The sequence below is a fragment of the Anopheles arabiensis genome, chromosome X, assembly GCF_016920715.1.
Source record: "Anopheles arabiensis isolate DONGOLA chromosome X, AaraD3, whole genome shotgun sequence".
Classification (NCBI taxonomy): Eukaryota; Metazoa; Arthropoda; class Insecta; order Diptera; family Culicidae; genus Anopheles; species Anopheles arabiensis.
Window position 1 is genome coordinate 11,670,216 of NC_053519.1, and position 17,251 is coordinate 11,687,466.

Genomic DNA, 17,251 nt, shown 5'->3' on the forward strand with positions numbered 1-17,251 from the left:
CGTTGGTTCACTTTGAGTAGTAAGTGCGAACAAAAAACGGAGAACAGAAAAACGCACAAATTCCAGCATGTAGCAGAGGCAACAAAATGGCACGCATAAGTAGGAGAGCGAGAGAGAGAGAGAGAGAGAGAGAGGGGGTGGTCTGAGACTACCGAAAGAGGAGGAAAACCCAGCATCAAAACTCTGTGAGAGACAGGACAAACAAACAAACAAAAATGGAGATTCAACGTTCGGAGCTATGATTTCAATTTATTTATGAGGTGTTTTTATTTCTTTAAGTAGCAATTTACGATACAGTACGGAAGGAAAATAAAGAATATGAATGAATTATTAATAAAAAAAAGAAAATACGAGTTTGTGTGTATATGTCGGGTTGAAAATGTTTCAAAGAAGACAAATGATTAAAAAAAGAAGTAACCAGACCTCGTTTTTTAATCTATCATGCAGAATGAATGAAGGAAAGCTTTCCATTTTCCAATCCTGAATGTTTTTTTTTGTGATGAATTGCTTTCATACCTATTGGTAATGAATAATTCAATTAAAAATTCTCAGATATAGGGGAAGGCGGGTCAAAATGGCACTGTTAAGGATTTTGCTCTGTATCCCATTGGAAAAATCACTTTATGCTAATGTTTTGACTGATGGAAAAATTTGTAGTAGGCATATTATAAACTAATTTAATGTATAAAATGAAATTTAAAAATCAACAAAAGTCAGGAAAACGAATTGTGCGGGGTAAAATGCTCTCGCTATGGGGCAAAATGGTCATAAACTAAATTTCAAAACACATCAAAACAAAGGGGCAACGTTGGACTTTAGGCTTTGGTTTATGTTCTGCCATCTAGGTAGAATTGTCAGGCTAAAGATTACAACACTTCGATCTCTATTTAAGTGTTTTGTTAACATATATATGCAATTAATTAGCTGGAATATTTTACTAATGCACGTCTTGATAGTCATTTTTCTCATCGAAATAGTATACATACATACAGCATAGTTTTATGTATGTAAAACAAATATATTGTAGCGACCTTTTTTTACACCATAGCCTCATCATTTAGCTCCAGCCAAAAAAAGCCGCCCATTTTGCCCCAAGCTGAAACATTTCACAAACTTTAACGTAAAAAAATGCATTAAATTAAAACAGTTAGTTTTTTACGTAAATCATAGGTACATGTCTTGTGCCTCGATACACATCATTTTTCTTCTATAACTATTTGCTAAATTCTTACGAAAGCTTGTTTTTTTCGAGACGGTGAATATTAAATCGTTTTGAATTAAAACTTTATTTGCTGATTTATTAGTTCATGAAAAATTCACGGTGTGCTTGAACAACTGGATTTCATGTTGTTCAATCATTTGAAATAATTCATTCAAACGTGTTAATTTGCCAATAGTGCAGGTGACCTTTTTGCCCCACGTTCCCTTAATTAAGATGCACCAACATCTTTTCTGTTTGCTGTGTAGAAATTCCAAAATCTTCAAAGTTATCTCTGGCAAACAGTTATCGCAGAGTCGGTTCCTCCCCGCTTTCACGGCAAGTAACCGTCGTAAATATATCCACCCCCGACACCACCACCACCATCGCCACCGTACTGTGTTACCTTTTTCTCCGCGTACTTACTGCCGGCGTAATTGGCGTGCCCGAGCTGGAACAGATTGTGCTTCCTGGTGCCCTGGCTGTGGAGCTGATTGAGCCGGTTCCGGTTCAGGCCCGGGTAGGAGGCCAGATCGGTCCCCTGGTACTGCAGGGCCGACTTGTAGTCGTTGGTGATCAGCTTCACAAACACCTGCTGCTTGTCGGCGGACGGTGGCAGGGTGACCGTATCGTACACGGGCAGGGTGTCTCCGGTCGGCACCACCGGTGGTCCCGCTGGGGCCGCGACTGGCTTGAGGCCGAGCTCGTGGCGGCTGAGCGATTTGATTACCTGCTCCCGCTCGATCGCTTCCAGCTCGTCCCGGTTCTTGTACAGCATGCAGAACGCGCGCATCGTGAAGAAGTAGATGAACTCGACGCCGGACAGCAGGCTGAAGCCCAGGAACAGGCCCGCAATACCGCCGAACGAGACGAGCAGATCGACCCACCCGAACAGGACCTCGCGCTTGTAGCGAATGATGGGCCAGGTCAGGTACTCGATCGTAACCTGCGCCTCCTGCTGCTCCTCTTCCGTTTTCATGCTGACGTGGGACCACAAAAATAAATGGGAGATCCAGAGTTGTAGAGAAGAGGACCAGCGGGACTTGCAAACAGAGGCTTGGCTAGCGTCTCTCTTACAGCGAAGCTAGTGTGCGTGTACTTACATCTTGGAGTACTTCTCGATGTCGTACACGGTGTTGAGACAGCCCAGCTCACAGTCCTGGCAGCTGTGAATGCTCGTGATGTTCTCGGTGTACTCGCTCAGACACTGGAAGTTGCCGGTGGTGCAGCTCGGGATGGTACGGACCGGCGCGTAGAACGGCGGCACGCACTTGCAGTACTTGAGGCTTTTCGAGATCCGGCACTCCTTCATGCAGCCGGAAAAGGTGTACTTGTCCTGGTAGTACTGGAGCTTCTCCTCGTCCGGGAAGATGCACTTCCGCTGCCCGATCGACAGCTGCTGCGCGTCCTCGGTCGTGTACGTCTGCTTCATCGAGATGAGAAACTCCACCTTCGAGTCGATGTCCCACATGACCTGGGGCTGAAAGTCCCAGCCCGAGATTTCGTTGTACGAGTGCACGAAGATGTTGCTCTCCCGTAGCGGCTCGAACGTCAGCGCCCACTTCTTGTCCGTCTCGAACAGCACGTACACCTCCGAGTTGAGAATTCTAGACAGCAACAAAAACGTTAACCACAAACGTAAAACAGAGTGTTAGGAGTGCATAGCTCATTCCAGGTCCCATGCCCTCCCCCATCGGGGAAGACAACAGCCAAACACTTACTCCACCTGCTTGTTATTGGTGTAGCGCGCGTTGAACGCATAGCAGAACCCGTGCTCGGTGTACATCGGCTTGAACATCTCGCAGCAATCGATATCCTCGTCCTTGTAGCGGCAGGCCGCGAACGTGTCGTTGCACCGGACCGCCGTCCGGAACACCAGCTCGCGCAGGCTGGAGGTGCGCAGGGCCGGTGTGCTCGGCATGTCGCTCAGCATTGCCGCCACCTCGCGGATGTTGTCGTACGACAGCTGGGTGAGCAGCTTCAGGAACGGTTCGTACACCTCGCTGCCCTGCTCGTACCCGCCGAGCGTTTCGTACGCCTCCCGCCGTACCGCGTCCTCGTCGTACGGGGCGGTCGGGCACACCAGCACCGTCGGAAAGATGACCTGCTGGTTGTGGAAGTCCGTATCGAGCCCGGTAATTGTCGGGTTGGTTTGGAACTTTTCCCACAGGCTGAAGATGATCACGACCGCCGCGATGAAGCCGAACGCGACGAAGCAGAACCACATGAACCGCTCGAAGAACGGCCGGCCCTCCTCGGCAATGTACCGGACGCCGTGCAGCGTCGAGTTGTCGAAGAACTCCTTCGTCTGAAAGATGAAGCTGCGCCGGAACAGGCGCAACGTGCCGAAGGACGCTTTCGACTCCCGCCGGGGCGCTACCTTCGCTTTGCCCTTCTTGATCGCTTTCATCGTTTTGGTGAGCCGGCGACCGCGCACCCTGCCCGGATCTGGACCGGTCGGGTGGTCTTTCTGCTTGCGCTGCTCCATCCAGGGGGTTTGCTGGCTGGCACAGTACTGACGGAAGGCTTACCGCTGGCGCCCGTGATTCGAGACCCGCTCGGCATGCGTTGCGTGTCATTAGCCGCGACTAATTGCTATCCCTCGCCCATCAATCGCCTTATCCGATGCAACAGTGTGTCACGCACGTGGCAAAGGGGTTGTAGAACGCGCTCCAAAATCGATACCAGCTGCCGGGAAACAATAGGCGGCAGGGTAATCTGGGACATACATCGGAAAGCTACACTAAGTGCACATTTGCCAGAGCTTGTATTGTATTGTAGCAATGTCCTATAAATGTTGATAACAGTTCCAGGCACCTCTGGACCACGATAGACCCTGACATTCTAAATCCGTGCTAAGTGATAAGCTAATGACTTCGTAGCATCAGGGACAACTTTTAGTCCTTCGTCAAGGACAATGTTTTGTAGTACTATTGAAATTGACCTGGAATTTTGGTGCCCTGTGATACCTCTTGTCGGCAATTTTGAGCCCCAATCTTACATCTACTCTAGTCACTATCAATCTGCCATCAATCTGATCTATAAATCTACCATCAACGATCTAACCCAAAATGTTTCTGAGAATCCTCTATTATTAAGATTCTAGGTTTATAGTAAATCTTTGCAACTGTTGGAATTCAAGGATAAATCAATCTAGCAAGTTATCGGGGTATTGTTTACCATTGGTTCCAATTTTTTTCGTAGCGCTACTAATAACCCAAATTAATCAAGTTGACACGACCATTCCAGAACATCTCCGGCAATCTTAATGGAAAATCTGACACTGCCAACGTGTCAGAAGCTCTCCCCGATGTCGTAATTGCTCGTTAGCAGGTAAATACTACATCCACTCCGCAGCTAGTCACACACACACACACACAAGAATGGGGTGTGCACGCGTGTGTGTGGCTTTCATTTCCTTCTACCACGGCATTGCGTCGGGGGTGCCGAGCCTCGTGGACCGACGCAATGGAACATTACACCAATGTGCTGGCAAGAGGGCTAATTGTACGCTTCCGCGGAATCCAACCGGTCGCCGGGCACGTCGGAGTGGCGCTGAGTAATTTTCTGGGTTTCCCAGTCGTAAATTAGTCACCCCGCAGCCACACACACACACACACACATAGTGATGGTTGCTTCGATCTGTGATCGTCTCCAATCTAGCGGTACTTCTGCATCGGCACACGGGGAGCAAATAGGCACGAGTGCGCGGATCGGAGGTGACATCAATGTTGACATTACAGCTGCAGCCCGGGCGGCTATGTTCATCATCATACACCCTCACATTTCGCCCCTCCCATCTCACCCTTGCTCTTTCTCGTCCTCCATCCACGTTTGCATTGGGGGAGGAAGTGACGAGAAAAAAAAACTATTTACAACTTTACGCTTCGAGCTGCCCGAGTGAGCGTTAGCGGGCCTTTGCTAGCATTCACCTTTTTAAACAAATTATGGTTCCGGCTGCCCCAAGACACTGCAGCAACCGTTGCCGGACGACGTCTTCTACCTGTATCGCACCACTCATGGGATCATGGGTGAACCCTGTTTGCGCATGGCACTGCCAACTGATTCCGCACCAAAAACCCATTTGCATATGTAATTGATCTCCACTCTTTCTCTCTCGCCTAATGATGTGATTCATTCACGCCTCGGTACATGATTCACTGTACTTGAAATTGCACACGGGCGACCTTGAACAAGATCCGTTATGATTGAGCGCGGACCAAGAGGTGCTCAATTTATTTTACAGCAGTGCTTTAATTCGATTGTGGACCTTTGGTTCGGCAAGTGTCCGCGGAATATTGGAATGTTTGGAAATTAGGTCATACAAAAATGGATTGCCAGTCTTCATGTTATCGTATTACTTTGCTAGCTTTTAACCGATAATACACAGTCCAAAGAGGACCTGTCCGGTGGTTTGTCGGGTAGACGGGGGCAGGGTTTGTTGAAAACCGGACTCGGTTCAGTTCTATTTTGGATCGGACGCGTGCATAATAAGGGTTCATCTAAGTTTACGTGGTAAACTAGTACAACACACCGACTTGACCCGCAATACGCCCATTTGGGGGACGGGTAATTAATTAGGATATGTCGACAAAACCCAACTGCATTCCTTCTTTCGCCAGAGTTATGACCAGTAGCGCCAGCAATTTTTTTTACAAAACATGCCTTTCTCAGGCAGTTTTGATTTGATGGCAATTATTTTTTACGCTACGAAATCAATCGCTTGATTGAGGCTACCGCTAAAGAGTGGCTTAGTCGATCATTGGCTTAGTCACGATTTTCCTTTGATCCTTTGATCGGTCAATATTGGGTTATATAAGTATTTGATGCATCTCACATTTCTATTGATTTTATTGCATGATATTAACAGGATCATTTTCCTAACACAAAATAGTACATGGATTGTTGCCACCAACGATCAAACCCAAATCATCACAACGGTTTAGCGTTGCCGTAGCTACAAGACAGCTGTTAATTTTATTTTTATAAAAATGAAATAATGAATTCTGATCTTCAATTTAGTCTTCAAACCGCTTGTCCGACAGTTTTTCCAGTCATAATTTGTCATATAATTCATATAATCATATAGTCATATAATATTGTCATATAATTCGTGTACCATCTGACTGCTAACTGCTGCTCGAGAAGCTAACAGATAGGTTTTGTGAATGTTGTGAAACTAATTGTCTGCCCATCTCCGTGATCAAATGTACCGTATTGCACTTCAATCGTTTGAAAGATGCTTTTTCGAAAATTGTTTAACGCTAACAATCTTAGTTTCTAAATGTATTGCTATAAATGAATTATTTTTCCATTATTTATTTTTGATATAATTCATTACCGATAATGTATAACTCATTACCCAATGAACCAATCTATCTTTAATGAGTTTTATCTTCAGATTCGTGAACAAACCCCATTTTGTTTTACTGTAAGCTATTAAGTGTTGCCCTGCAAGCTGCATTTATCTTTTGCGATCTAGGAGTTATGCTGGAGAACATTTCGATTTCCTCGCTCAAATCCATATTATTATCAGCAAAGCGCAGAATATGTTAGGTTTATCCCTACTTCTCAGTCTGGTTTAATAAGCTAGAATCTGTAAGCATAACACAACGCCTGCCAATTCTTAAAAACAGGCAGTGGTACAATATGTTTAATGTTAGAAATACTGTGTCTAAACCATCGTCGTATGGTTGTTAAGAGTGCCTATGTGACTAAAATCTTGACACATAATATTCACTCTCCATATCTGTAGACAAGATTAAGTATAATACTCCTCCTTATAATGTACTTATATTGTATATGTATCTGTTTGTATATTAGGTTGTATATATGGCAGTTTTGACTCATCTCATTTATTCTTTGACTACAACATTTATTCGATTGATTTCATTTACAAATCACCGTTTAGCTCTATGACACATTCTTGATTAATTAATTATTTATTGTTAGCTATCGCATAATGGTATAATATTACAAAGATGCTACAGCCACTACGAAGCCTATGCAAATATGACGCAAAATAAGATAAATCTGATTCAACGTATAGTTGAAGGATGCCGCCGTGTAGTTCATTTTCCCCTTGAGGTCGTATTGTTAACAATATACCAATAAGTCTAGTTCAATATACCCTTCCCTTCAATGTATTGCCTGTCCAATGTAATGAGGTGAAATTGGTATCAAATGACTTATATCTAATGCAACCAATGCACACTGAGGTGTTTTTGACGATTAAATAAATTTAAATACGAAGTTCAGGAATGGTGAAAGGTAATGGAGTAATATGCAATCCAACTAAAGACCTAATGTCTCCGACAAATTCAAATTCGTTTTCGTGTCAAAAGAATTTGCCCCAATGCGTACGGTCCAGCGAGGATCCTGACCAGAGTTCGAGAAAGATATAGTACAATTGTTATGTGAAGAGTACATAAGCTCAGATGCTAGTAGCTCGTACAAGCAACTCTGTTCAGGCTTAACCTTCAACACCTAAACCAGACCTAGAATGTAGACATTGATGATGCGAGACAAGCCTTTGAATCAAGCCTTTGAAGCCTTTGAGCCGCACCATCAAATTATGGGCAGTGAGCGAAGCCCCCCGAAAAGCCCAGGGAGAGCGCGCTAAACATCATCAGCATGAAAGCATAAGCTGTTCACACTGGTAAATGCTCAGGCAAAAAAAAAAAAAAAACACACACACACAGGGAGCAAAGAAAGACAGGAGACAAACGATCGCTTCCGAATGTGCAGTCAGAATATCTGAAGAAGTCGAAGGTGAATAGAAGAAACCCGCTTCGGTTATGTTACTGGACCAAGAAATTAACAGCAGCAGAAGTAGCAACAGCAGCAGAAGCAGCAAAAAAGACATGTATATATCCTCTGAGGTTTTTGTCGAAGCCTTGAGCGAAGCCATTCATTAGAGAGATGCCGTTTTGGTTTGCCGAAAGTTGCAGCAAAAAGGCGACCGTGATGCAATCTGCGGGCGGGCAAGGATTTTGGGCGGTGCGCGATTCGTTTAGGTCAGACCCGACATGATCGCCAGGCGCGTCTTCGCCCTTTACTCTCGTTCTCAGGGCGATCGTTTTCCAGCTCAATCGGTCAATCATCGGTTCGGGGTCTCCCTTCTCCCGTTTAAAAAAAAAAACGGTAAAGATTCGGGGCGCTGGTTCCATGTGAGGATGGAAGAATCCGCTGGTTTATGGGTTTGCTTGTTGGCGCCATTTTTTTCGTGTTGCTTAGCTTGCGTTTGGCACGCCAACCCGGAACGGCCTTCGGCTAGCGGATAGCGGAGCAACACGCCGATCAAGGAATGAGACCTACCATTAGGATACAGTAAAACCTGGCCTGAGCGGAATGGAATCTTAAGTGTAATAATCATCCTTCGTTGTGCGCAATAGGCTTCGAAATCTTGCTTTCTCGATGGACCTGTAACCGACTTATCAATCGTTTCGGTGTTGCGTATTCTCACCTGGAAAGGACAAACTACGTCATTTCTGTCTGTCGCTCCAATTCAAAACATTTGCACACGCGCCGTTATTGGCCCATTGTTGATGGAATGTGGATTCCATAGGTGTATCTCGAATAAAAAAAACCCTCACATATACCTAAAAGGAGGAAGGCGAATACTTCCCAGTCCGAAGCATGTTGTCACTGGGTTCGTGCGTCTATTTGCACAGACAGTCCAAAGCGGCGGTTGAAACTGCGTCTCCTCCTCATTTGGGTAGGCCGGGAAAAGGTTCCACAGTTTGGCGACAGTGGCTAAGAGACATTTGCGCAAATTGCACTTCGCGTGTGACGCAATTGCGGGCCACGGCCCACGGTAAACAGTGTACGGTCGAGGGCCTTGTGGTTGGTGGGCCGCGGTTGATCAATTGGATCACGCCTATGAACATTCCATGCCGGGCCGGCAGCATATTGACACATTGATGGGTTTGACGGCCATCACCTGTCGGCAATGCCTGGTGCGGGAAGACACACATGTTGAAGGTGTAACGATGTCCAAACTTCTTGCTCCAGCTTCAACGACGGAAAAATAACACATTCAACAGTATGGTTTTGAGTACATGTTCGCCGCAAGAAAGACGCAAGAAGGCGTGATGTTAGAAATTATCTCGACTGCCCGTCCTCGTTTATAGCTACTGTGGGAGTCTAATAATTGATGTGAAGGGAGACCGGGGCTATTGGGGCACACTGCTACAGCATGAGGTATGAAATTCTAGCAACTGCCAACAAGTTATCGTCCACTGACCATTGGAGAGGAATATAATGAACGATTTAAACATAAATAATACCTCTCAGTCAATGCCTGAGAAAAGATAGTCAAGGCTTCAACGAAAGCGGTCACGGCTTAAGGGATTTGATTATTATTTTATAATATCCAGAATTCGTTTTACGATTGTATGATCTTGAGATTTATTAAAAACTATATATAAAAAAAGTCCAGTCAATTTAACATTTAACAACGATTACAGTTTTATAGAATTATCAATTTTTTCTGGATAGCATTAATATTATGGATTAAGTTATTATAAAATTTATTCATTCATATATTTCTATTCTATCATCTATTCAATCTCTAAAGTGGCCTAGGCAACTCTAGAACTATCCCACACTATTTATAAACTATTGACTTATCAACAGATGATTAAAAAGATTAAGATCAAAATACACATACAGGGTTTACCAACTCACTTTGCAAAGTGAGGTTGAAATCGGGTTGAATTTTGCTGCGGAGCAAAGATAAACTTTTATTATTTGTGAAACAACATAATTGTATCACTAATCAGCACTAAAAGTCCAAAAATTAAATTAAAAAAAATGTAAACATCGCGGACGACTCCAGCTAACATCACCTGTGAAAAGATTCCATGTAATGGATGAAAATGAATACAGCAGAATAGAAAATTATTTCGGGTCAAATGAAGTAGCACGTCAGAATAGAAATACGCCTGAGTGAAATGTGTAGCTCACATCGCAAAGTGACTTGGTAATGTCTCACATGATTAGAATACATACAAAGATATTTTGGATCTATGAAGATAATACTAGAACAGACAAGAATGTTGGTAGGGAAATATAAGGAAAAAGAAAGTGGTTTGGATCTGAACTCATTGAACTCACTGATTCTTTAAATTGGTGGTTCAAATTCATAACAAGGAACCACTTAAGCACGATGTCTAAAATTAAAAGCTCAGAAATACCCAAAGGATACGACAGGAGGTCGTTAAACACCCAAAATTCTTATAATAGACGTTTGTGAGTACTGAACACCGAGAAGATTTTCATTAATTTCAAATAAAATGTTACCATGTCCACACTGCCCCCAGTTCCCATGGATCATCGGTCTCCTACGTACTCGCTCTATCACTCTCTCAGTTGCTTGTGTGCTCCAGTACCTTCCGAGATGTGCTCCAGTATCTTCCGAGATGTTGTTTTGTTTGAAACAGTACTAGCAGGGTTTTAGTTTTTAATATGTATAGACGATGGGATCATTAGAGTTTGGAATATGTAAGGGAAGGGAGTGGCTGGAATCGGGTTTCGCTTCACTGTTGGATCCGCGTCACCCCATCCGGAGCTGGTGCTTGCAGTGTTGACACTCCGGTACGGGTCTCGTATTAGCCCTGGGATATAGCGCATCATCCTCATAAGCTCAACGACACCTTCAGATTTCATCCCACGACGGGGCATTGTCTTGACTTTGAGAGTGGACCTACCAGTTGCGGGCAGTTGTTAGCCAGTGGTTAAATGAAGACATAAACATCCTCTTTTGCCGAGTGACGGATTGCTGTGGTGTCTCTGATCTCTTCCTTCCCTGCAATTTCCTTGGCAAAATAGTACACAGATTTTAGTTGCAATCTCCTACTAGCCTCACAACCCAGTGCCGGCAGAGTTTATCTTTGATTCTTTGATTCTTTTTGATCTTTGAAACCAATTTGATTCATCACTCTTTGGATATGCTAAACTATTCACATGCTTCTTCCCCCTCCAAACGCTTTGGTTGTTAATGTCTTACATCTCGAGCTCCCCGGCCTCGTTTGGATTTGGAATATCTTTGCGCTTTGCTTCAGGTCATAAACGCTGTATCTATAGCACAGTGTTCCTTCAGTTACGGCCTCGTAATGAAGTGTCTGGTTTGTGGTAGGTAATACGATAATCTATCCACTTCTCATTTTCCAAATCTCTGACTTCTTTGGGGAGTTGGTGCGGGAAGAGCTCCGCTTCTGTGATGTACAACACATACACAAACGGTGACTCTTCTTTGTGACACACAGATACACACATGTCTGAGTGGTCATATCTGATTGAAAAAAAAATCCGCTTCACACATGCGCTCACGTGTACACGGCCGCAGTCTCCGGGCGGATACGTGAGAGCATTTCGGGCATGTCGGTGGAGTTGCTGGACCGTAGTGCGGGCCCCAAAATGCGCTTAGGATTTATCTGACCACCTATCTTGAGCCAGCCCGAACTCGTTAGTACCGTTTGGTGCTGCCGCCGCCACCGGGTAGAGCGAGAAGGGCGTGTGTGTGTGTGTGTGTGAGTGAGTGTGTTGGAAAAAGGGCCAAAACTGTCGGCGCACAGCAAGCGACACACTCAAGGGGGCCTTTTCGCACGACTCGGATGCGAACGTTTTGCCATCCTGGATGATCCTTTCCTGTGTGTGACAACCCCTCCCGGATCACTTTGTCCAGTCCCGCTTATTCGTAAGTGTTCGCAAGATCGATTTGATGGGTGAGGGAGGGAGGCGGAAGGGGACTTGAGGACAGGATGCATATTCTGACACACCGCTTTCCCGCCCGGGATCCTTCGGGTGTTCCACCCGATTCATAAATCAGTGAGCGCTGGCGATAGGCCCCCCGCGGGGTGCGTCTCGGGATATAGCCCGAGAACGGTCCGACAGGAACAGGCCCGCCGGCTCGAACAAAGATGATGTGTCCCGGTAGCCTCCAAACCACGGTAAGTTTCCCCACTGCCTGCGCTTCCCCTCTTCCATCCTGTGGCGCTCATTGGGGAGCGATGTATTTTCGCTTCGTGTTTGCGAACAGCACCGAAGGCACACATTAAAGCAAATGACCAAACTGCGACACTTTCGGTGGCGCAGGTATAGACATCGAAGTGTATGAGAAGCAAAAAAAAAAAACAACGGAAAAAACCCCAACTAGTTTAGGCTTCGTTCTGTACGCCTCGCTAATCTTTGATCTAGAAACGTTAAAAAAGCACTCACACACATACAAGGGGACATACATACATGAGGCGAACCATTCAAGAATGCTTTTGTTTCCGGTCCAGCTCGGGTGTGGAATGTGCCGGTGTGAGAGAAGTTGGATGCTCGGGCCGGTACCTACCGAGGTCGCAGGACTTTGGGCATTTGCCACGAAAATAAATTAGAAAGAAAATCGCCTCCCAGCACACAGCGTGGCCAGAGCATACACATCTCTCATAGCAAACATACACACAAACACACGCCTAGGTTCTAGCGCCTCTGCCGCGAACTCCCAGTCTGGGATCTGGGATCCGTACTGTTATTGTGTGGTACGTTATTCTCGGTGTGGTTCATTCCCGACAGTTTCTTCTCAATGCATACAAATGTGTACACGAGATTTTTTATTGTTATTATTATATGCTTATCCCTCTCGCCCGGGCAGTCTCAAGATGCTGGGCAGTGTACACTGGAAGGTAGATAGAGAGAGACGGTCACTTTCGGTGACTTATTTTATTTCTGGGTCCAAAACCTCCGGTCTTTGTGGGTCTTGCTTTCTCTCACTCGCGGGTGTGACACCGGTGTGCAGATAAGAAGCAATAAGGTAACGAAATCAACAACTACAATACAACACCACCTAACCAGCCGAAAAGACAAGCCAACAAACAACAACAAAAAAGGAGCGACATGAAAAAAAGGTAGACAAAGTTAAACTTCTCCTCCGGTGGAACTTCGGATGAACGAAGATTTGGTTGTGCCCTTTTTTTCTCTTTTTTTTTTCGTTGATTTTTTTTCCTGTCCGTGTACTTCAGCGAGTGCAGTGGTTCTTCTGGTTTATGTGTGAGGCACTTTTTTATTGTTGCTGTTGTTGTTACTGTTGTTGTTATTTAACTCTCCTGTGTACGGCTGTCGCTTGAGTTTTGTTTTACACACATCCCTTCCGCGACGTTCCCAGGCGAAAAGGTGTGAAGAGGCTTTGCAATAAAAAGAAGATGCACACACACACACATACACGCGTTCATAAAAAAGAGAAAGAAAACACAATGTTGAACCCTCTGGGGCGTAAAGCGTACAGAATGTACCGATTACCTTTTTTCACCACTTGCGCACCGCGAGTAACGACGGGACGGGAATTAAAAAGCTATTTAAAATGAATATCTTAGGACGTCTCTGTGCGGGGAAGACTTTGTGCTGGAAGTTTATCTCTATTAATCCTCTCACCCCTCCCTCCTTTGCACTAGTTGCACAGCAAATGATCTCCATCCGGCCCACGCGCGGGTGCTAATCAATTGAGCAACACGTACAAGGTATATCTTGCGCAAACGAGGCAAGCGCGATGAGCGTTATGTCAGAATCTGATCAGCAATCGTGAGTGATATCAGTGATTGCATCATGGCCGTGTAATCAATGCAAACCATTGTCTCTTTTGTGTCCAGTTTAGCATGCTGGCCCGAGCGGGAATAAACCATCTGCACACTCCGGGAGCGCCTCCAGCAGTTGGTATCTCCCGAGCGCATCATCGTTTAGTGTAAGTAGCACATCGCACGTCAATTGGAGAATTTCGGTATTTCCAATAGAATCGAGAAGTGTTATTGCAATGCTCAAAATAGTAATCCATGTTAATGAGGTGACGGACGAATGACAATAGCTATCTTTGGATGTTGAAATACCCATCGGGTCTCAACACCGCTTGCTTGTTTAATGTTATCTAGGGCTGAACGGTGGTCTATTGCAGTGGTATTCAGCCTGTGGTCGGTGGCGCAAACGAAAAAAATGATTTTTTTTTGAAAAATATGAAAAAAGGAAAGACAATACATATTGTACAATTTTGTCTATGAATCAACATAATATTTTCAATAAACATGGGTAGATTAAGAATTGAACATATGTGATTAAGAAGCTTTGAACATAGTGTGCAAAATAAATGTCTTCAATATATGAGGGCCACGGTAAAAATATATGCAAACCTAAGAGGTTTATGATCCTACAACGTTTGAGGAGCACTTAGTATTTTGCATAGAAACACTTGCATCATATCGAAATCGGATGTTGTTGTGATGTAGAACGGAGAGGTGTTTTATTGGGATGTTGTATTCTTCGCTCGTATGACGTTTCATGGCCAGCATCGTTAAATTCATCTACCTCAACTTTATGTTGATAACTATGGTCGTTTACAGGTTTAAAAAATTTGAAATCAAAAATTAATCATTATGACAAGTATGAGATTTTTGAAAGTTGGAGATTAAAGTGATATCCAAAATAGGATTCTCATGGGTTATGATATTCTTTCAAAATGCTAATTGGAAAACGCATAAGAGCAACACATCAAGAATATTAATATCCATTATCAACACTTAAATGTAAACTTTGTTAAACTTAAGTAATCGATTTGCATGTTCAGTTTCTAATCTCTCTCTCTTTCTCTCTCTCCTGCTCTCTCTCTCAGTCTCCTTCTGGCTCTCTCTCTCTCTCTCGCTCTCTTTGTGTCTTTTATGCCCCCGTCGAAGGAAGTAATTCCTTGGCACATACCTAACCCCGCTTTGGACTCTACAGATGAAGCGCTTTATTAGGCGATACCGGAGACGATTTTACAGGTTTCTCAATGCTCAAAAGAACCCAATATGCAACTCCCCTCGCAACCCCTTTGAGCTCGGTTTTCCCTGGGTACTTTTGGGCATGGAATCTTCTTGCCGAGCCACTTACGACGAACAAAAGCGAGGGTGTGTGCGTCTCGCAACCGAGGCACCTGGGAGGTTAATTGTTGGTCGCATCCACAAGAATGTTCCAAACATGTCTGCCACAATGAATGGGCAACCATCGCAGTGCAGGATTGGGACATCTCTCTGACTGTTTTCGGCAGGATGGATTTTTATGAATAGGCTTAGATTAGCAACAACAACTACAAGCAGACCGAACCATACATACACACACATGTAGCACAGAGAGCTGTGAAAGGAAACAGGTCCTGGGCTGCGCTCGTGATATCGACGCCGCTCCTCGCAATGACCTGAACTCCTGCGGTCAGAGTCGGTTTGTGCTTTCCTGAAGAATACACAAAACAAAAAAAAAACACAAACACAAAAGGTGCCTAGTCTGCCAGGCTAGATCCCGTTGGGTCCCGCCGGGGTCGCCGGCAACACATTCTTCCTTACTAGTGTTTTTCCGCACAATCGTGCCGGATCGGATCAATCGATGGCTGCGTCGATCGAGAGGCGATTGCACCTCCAAGCGAGCTCCAGGAATTGGACCAAGCAGCGGCAGATCCTTGATCAGCCCGAGGTTGCCCCGGGTGACCGGAAAAGCGGCATCATTGGCAGCGCCGTTTTCATTGTGTCCCCTGGTAAGGGTGCCAAGGTTCGCCGAAGCAGGTCCTTTTTGGCGCAACCAGCTGCGCTGGAATGTGAGGGTGACGGTTGCCGGAAAGTTGTTTTAGTTTTATGAATGGAGGCATTGCAATAGGTTGCTTGGGTTTTTTCTTACTTTCGTTGCTGCTCCTGCATTCCATTCCCTTTTTCGATTGGTGGCAGTCGATTGGCGGCGTTGGCTTTCAATTGATCCTTGCATGAGCGTACCATTTTGCGTGGGAGAACAACTTCATCGCCAGCGGCTTTTGTGCGCCATTCCGGGACCTGGCAAGCGAACAATAGAAGCCCAGCTGTATTTATGCTTGCGGGACCACGCTGGCGTCAACGGGCGGGTGGGTATCGTGTTGGTGTTTGTGTCGAGATAAAGGTTAGAAATAAACACCCATTCGAACGGCTTTAATGAAAAGAATTCGAAGAAATTGGTCCAACGAGTGAGCAATGCTCGGTTATTTAAGCTTACAGGATCTTAACCATCTCCCTAGGTGTGAATAGGTCCTGTGCGGGTCGTGAAGACATCACAGGCTCTCAAAACAGCGACAGTTCAACGATTCAAGCCGAGCTCCCGCCTGGGTGGGAACAAATTCCACGGCAAGATGAATGCCTCCAAGGCATTGGAGCCTGACAAGAGCCGACACTAAAACCGGACACTTGAGACTTTATTGGTGATTGATTGATATTGATGTCCCAGGCGGTGTTGCTTCCGTGGAAGTCTTGTCGCTGCTGCTGCTGTTGTTGGTGCTGCTGACTGGTATCAAAGTTCTCACCGTCGGCCTTTTGCCTGCTTTGCGATCGGCACAAGAAAGATCCAAGATACCCGTGACGTGTCAGCTGATTCATGCGCCTCCCGGTGCCAGCCTAATGCTCCGTTGGGTGTCGTCTTAAGGTGTTCATGTTGCTGCTGCTCCCGCACTAATTAGGATCGCAAACAAGTCAATTCCGATCCCCGCTGACATATCGGTGTGCCTATCACACGGCCTAAGTGTGTGTGTGTGTCTGTGTGTGTTGGCGCGTTGTTTTATGTTCCTTTCGTAACATTATATCTCAACATCTCGCGGATCGGCATCGCCCGGTCCGGTGATGGTTGGCGATCTTACGCAACGTATTCCCACGGCACCGGCGGTGGCCTGTCATCAGCATATTTATCCAATATAAGTGTTGGTTGGCGTCTCCTTTGGCCCGCGTCCGCCGAGGGGTACGGAGGGTTGGATGGTTGCTTATTTTGTCATGTTTTTTTTTCCTGTCGCCGCTTTCTGTACTTTAGCCTTTGCTTTTGCTCGTTCCTCGCTGCCACCATTCGAAACTGTTGTATCCCTGTTGTTCTTGTTTTTTTTTGCTGCAGTTTTGTTTCTGTTTTTTTATTTTTTAGTGTTTGTTGGTTTGGTTTTTGGTTTCGGTCGGGAGAGTTTGGTTCGCTTTTCACTTGTTGTGTGCCGGGTTTCTCGCTCTGCGCATCAACCGGCGGCGTTGGCATGAACTACGCTCTGCATGCAGC

At 45.3% G+C, this 17,251-nt stretch overlaps 1 protein-coding gene across 1 annotated transcript; it reads right to left on the reverse strand.

Annotated features, from left to right (window-relative positions):
* Nucleotides 1–363: 363 nt before the first annotated feature.
* LOC120906023 (sodium channel protein Nach) lies at nt 364–4,092 on the reverse strand. The gene is made up of 3 exons (XM_040317424.1): nt 2,920–4,092; nt 2,302–2,805; nt 364–2,178 (listed from the first exon to the last, which is right to left on the reverse strand). Exons 1-3 carry the CDS (start codon nt 3,684–3,686, stop codon nt 1,533–1,535), a joined length of 1,917 nt encoding a protein of 638 aa, XP_040173358.1. The 5' UTR covers nt 3,687–4,092; the 3' UTR covers nt 364–1,532.
* Nucleotides 4,093–17,251: the final 13,159 nt, after the last annotated feature.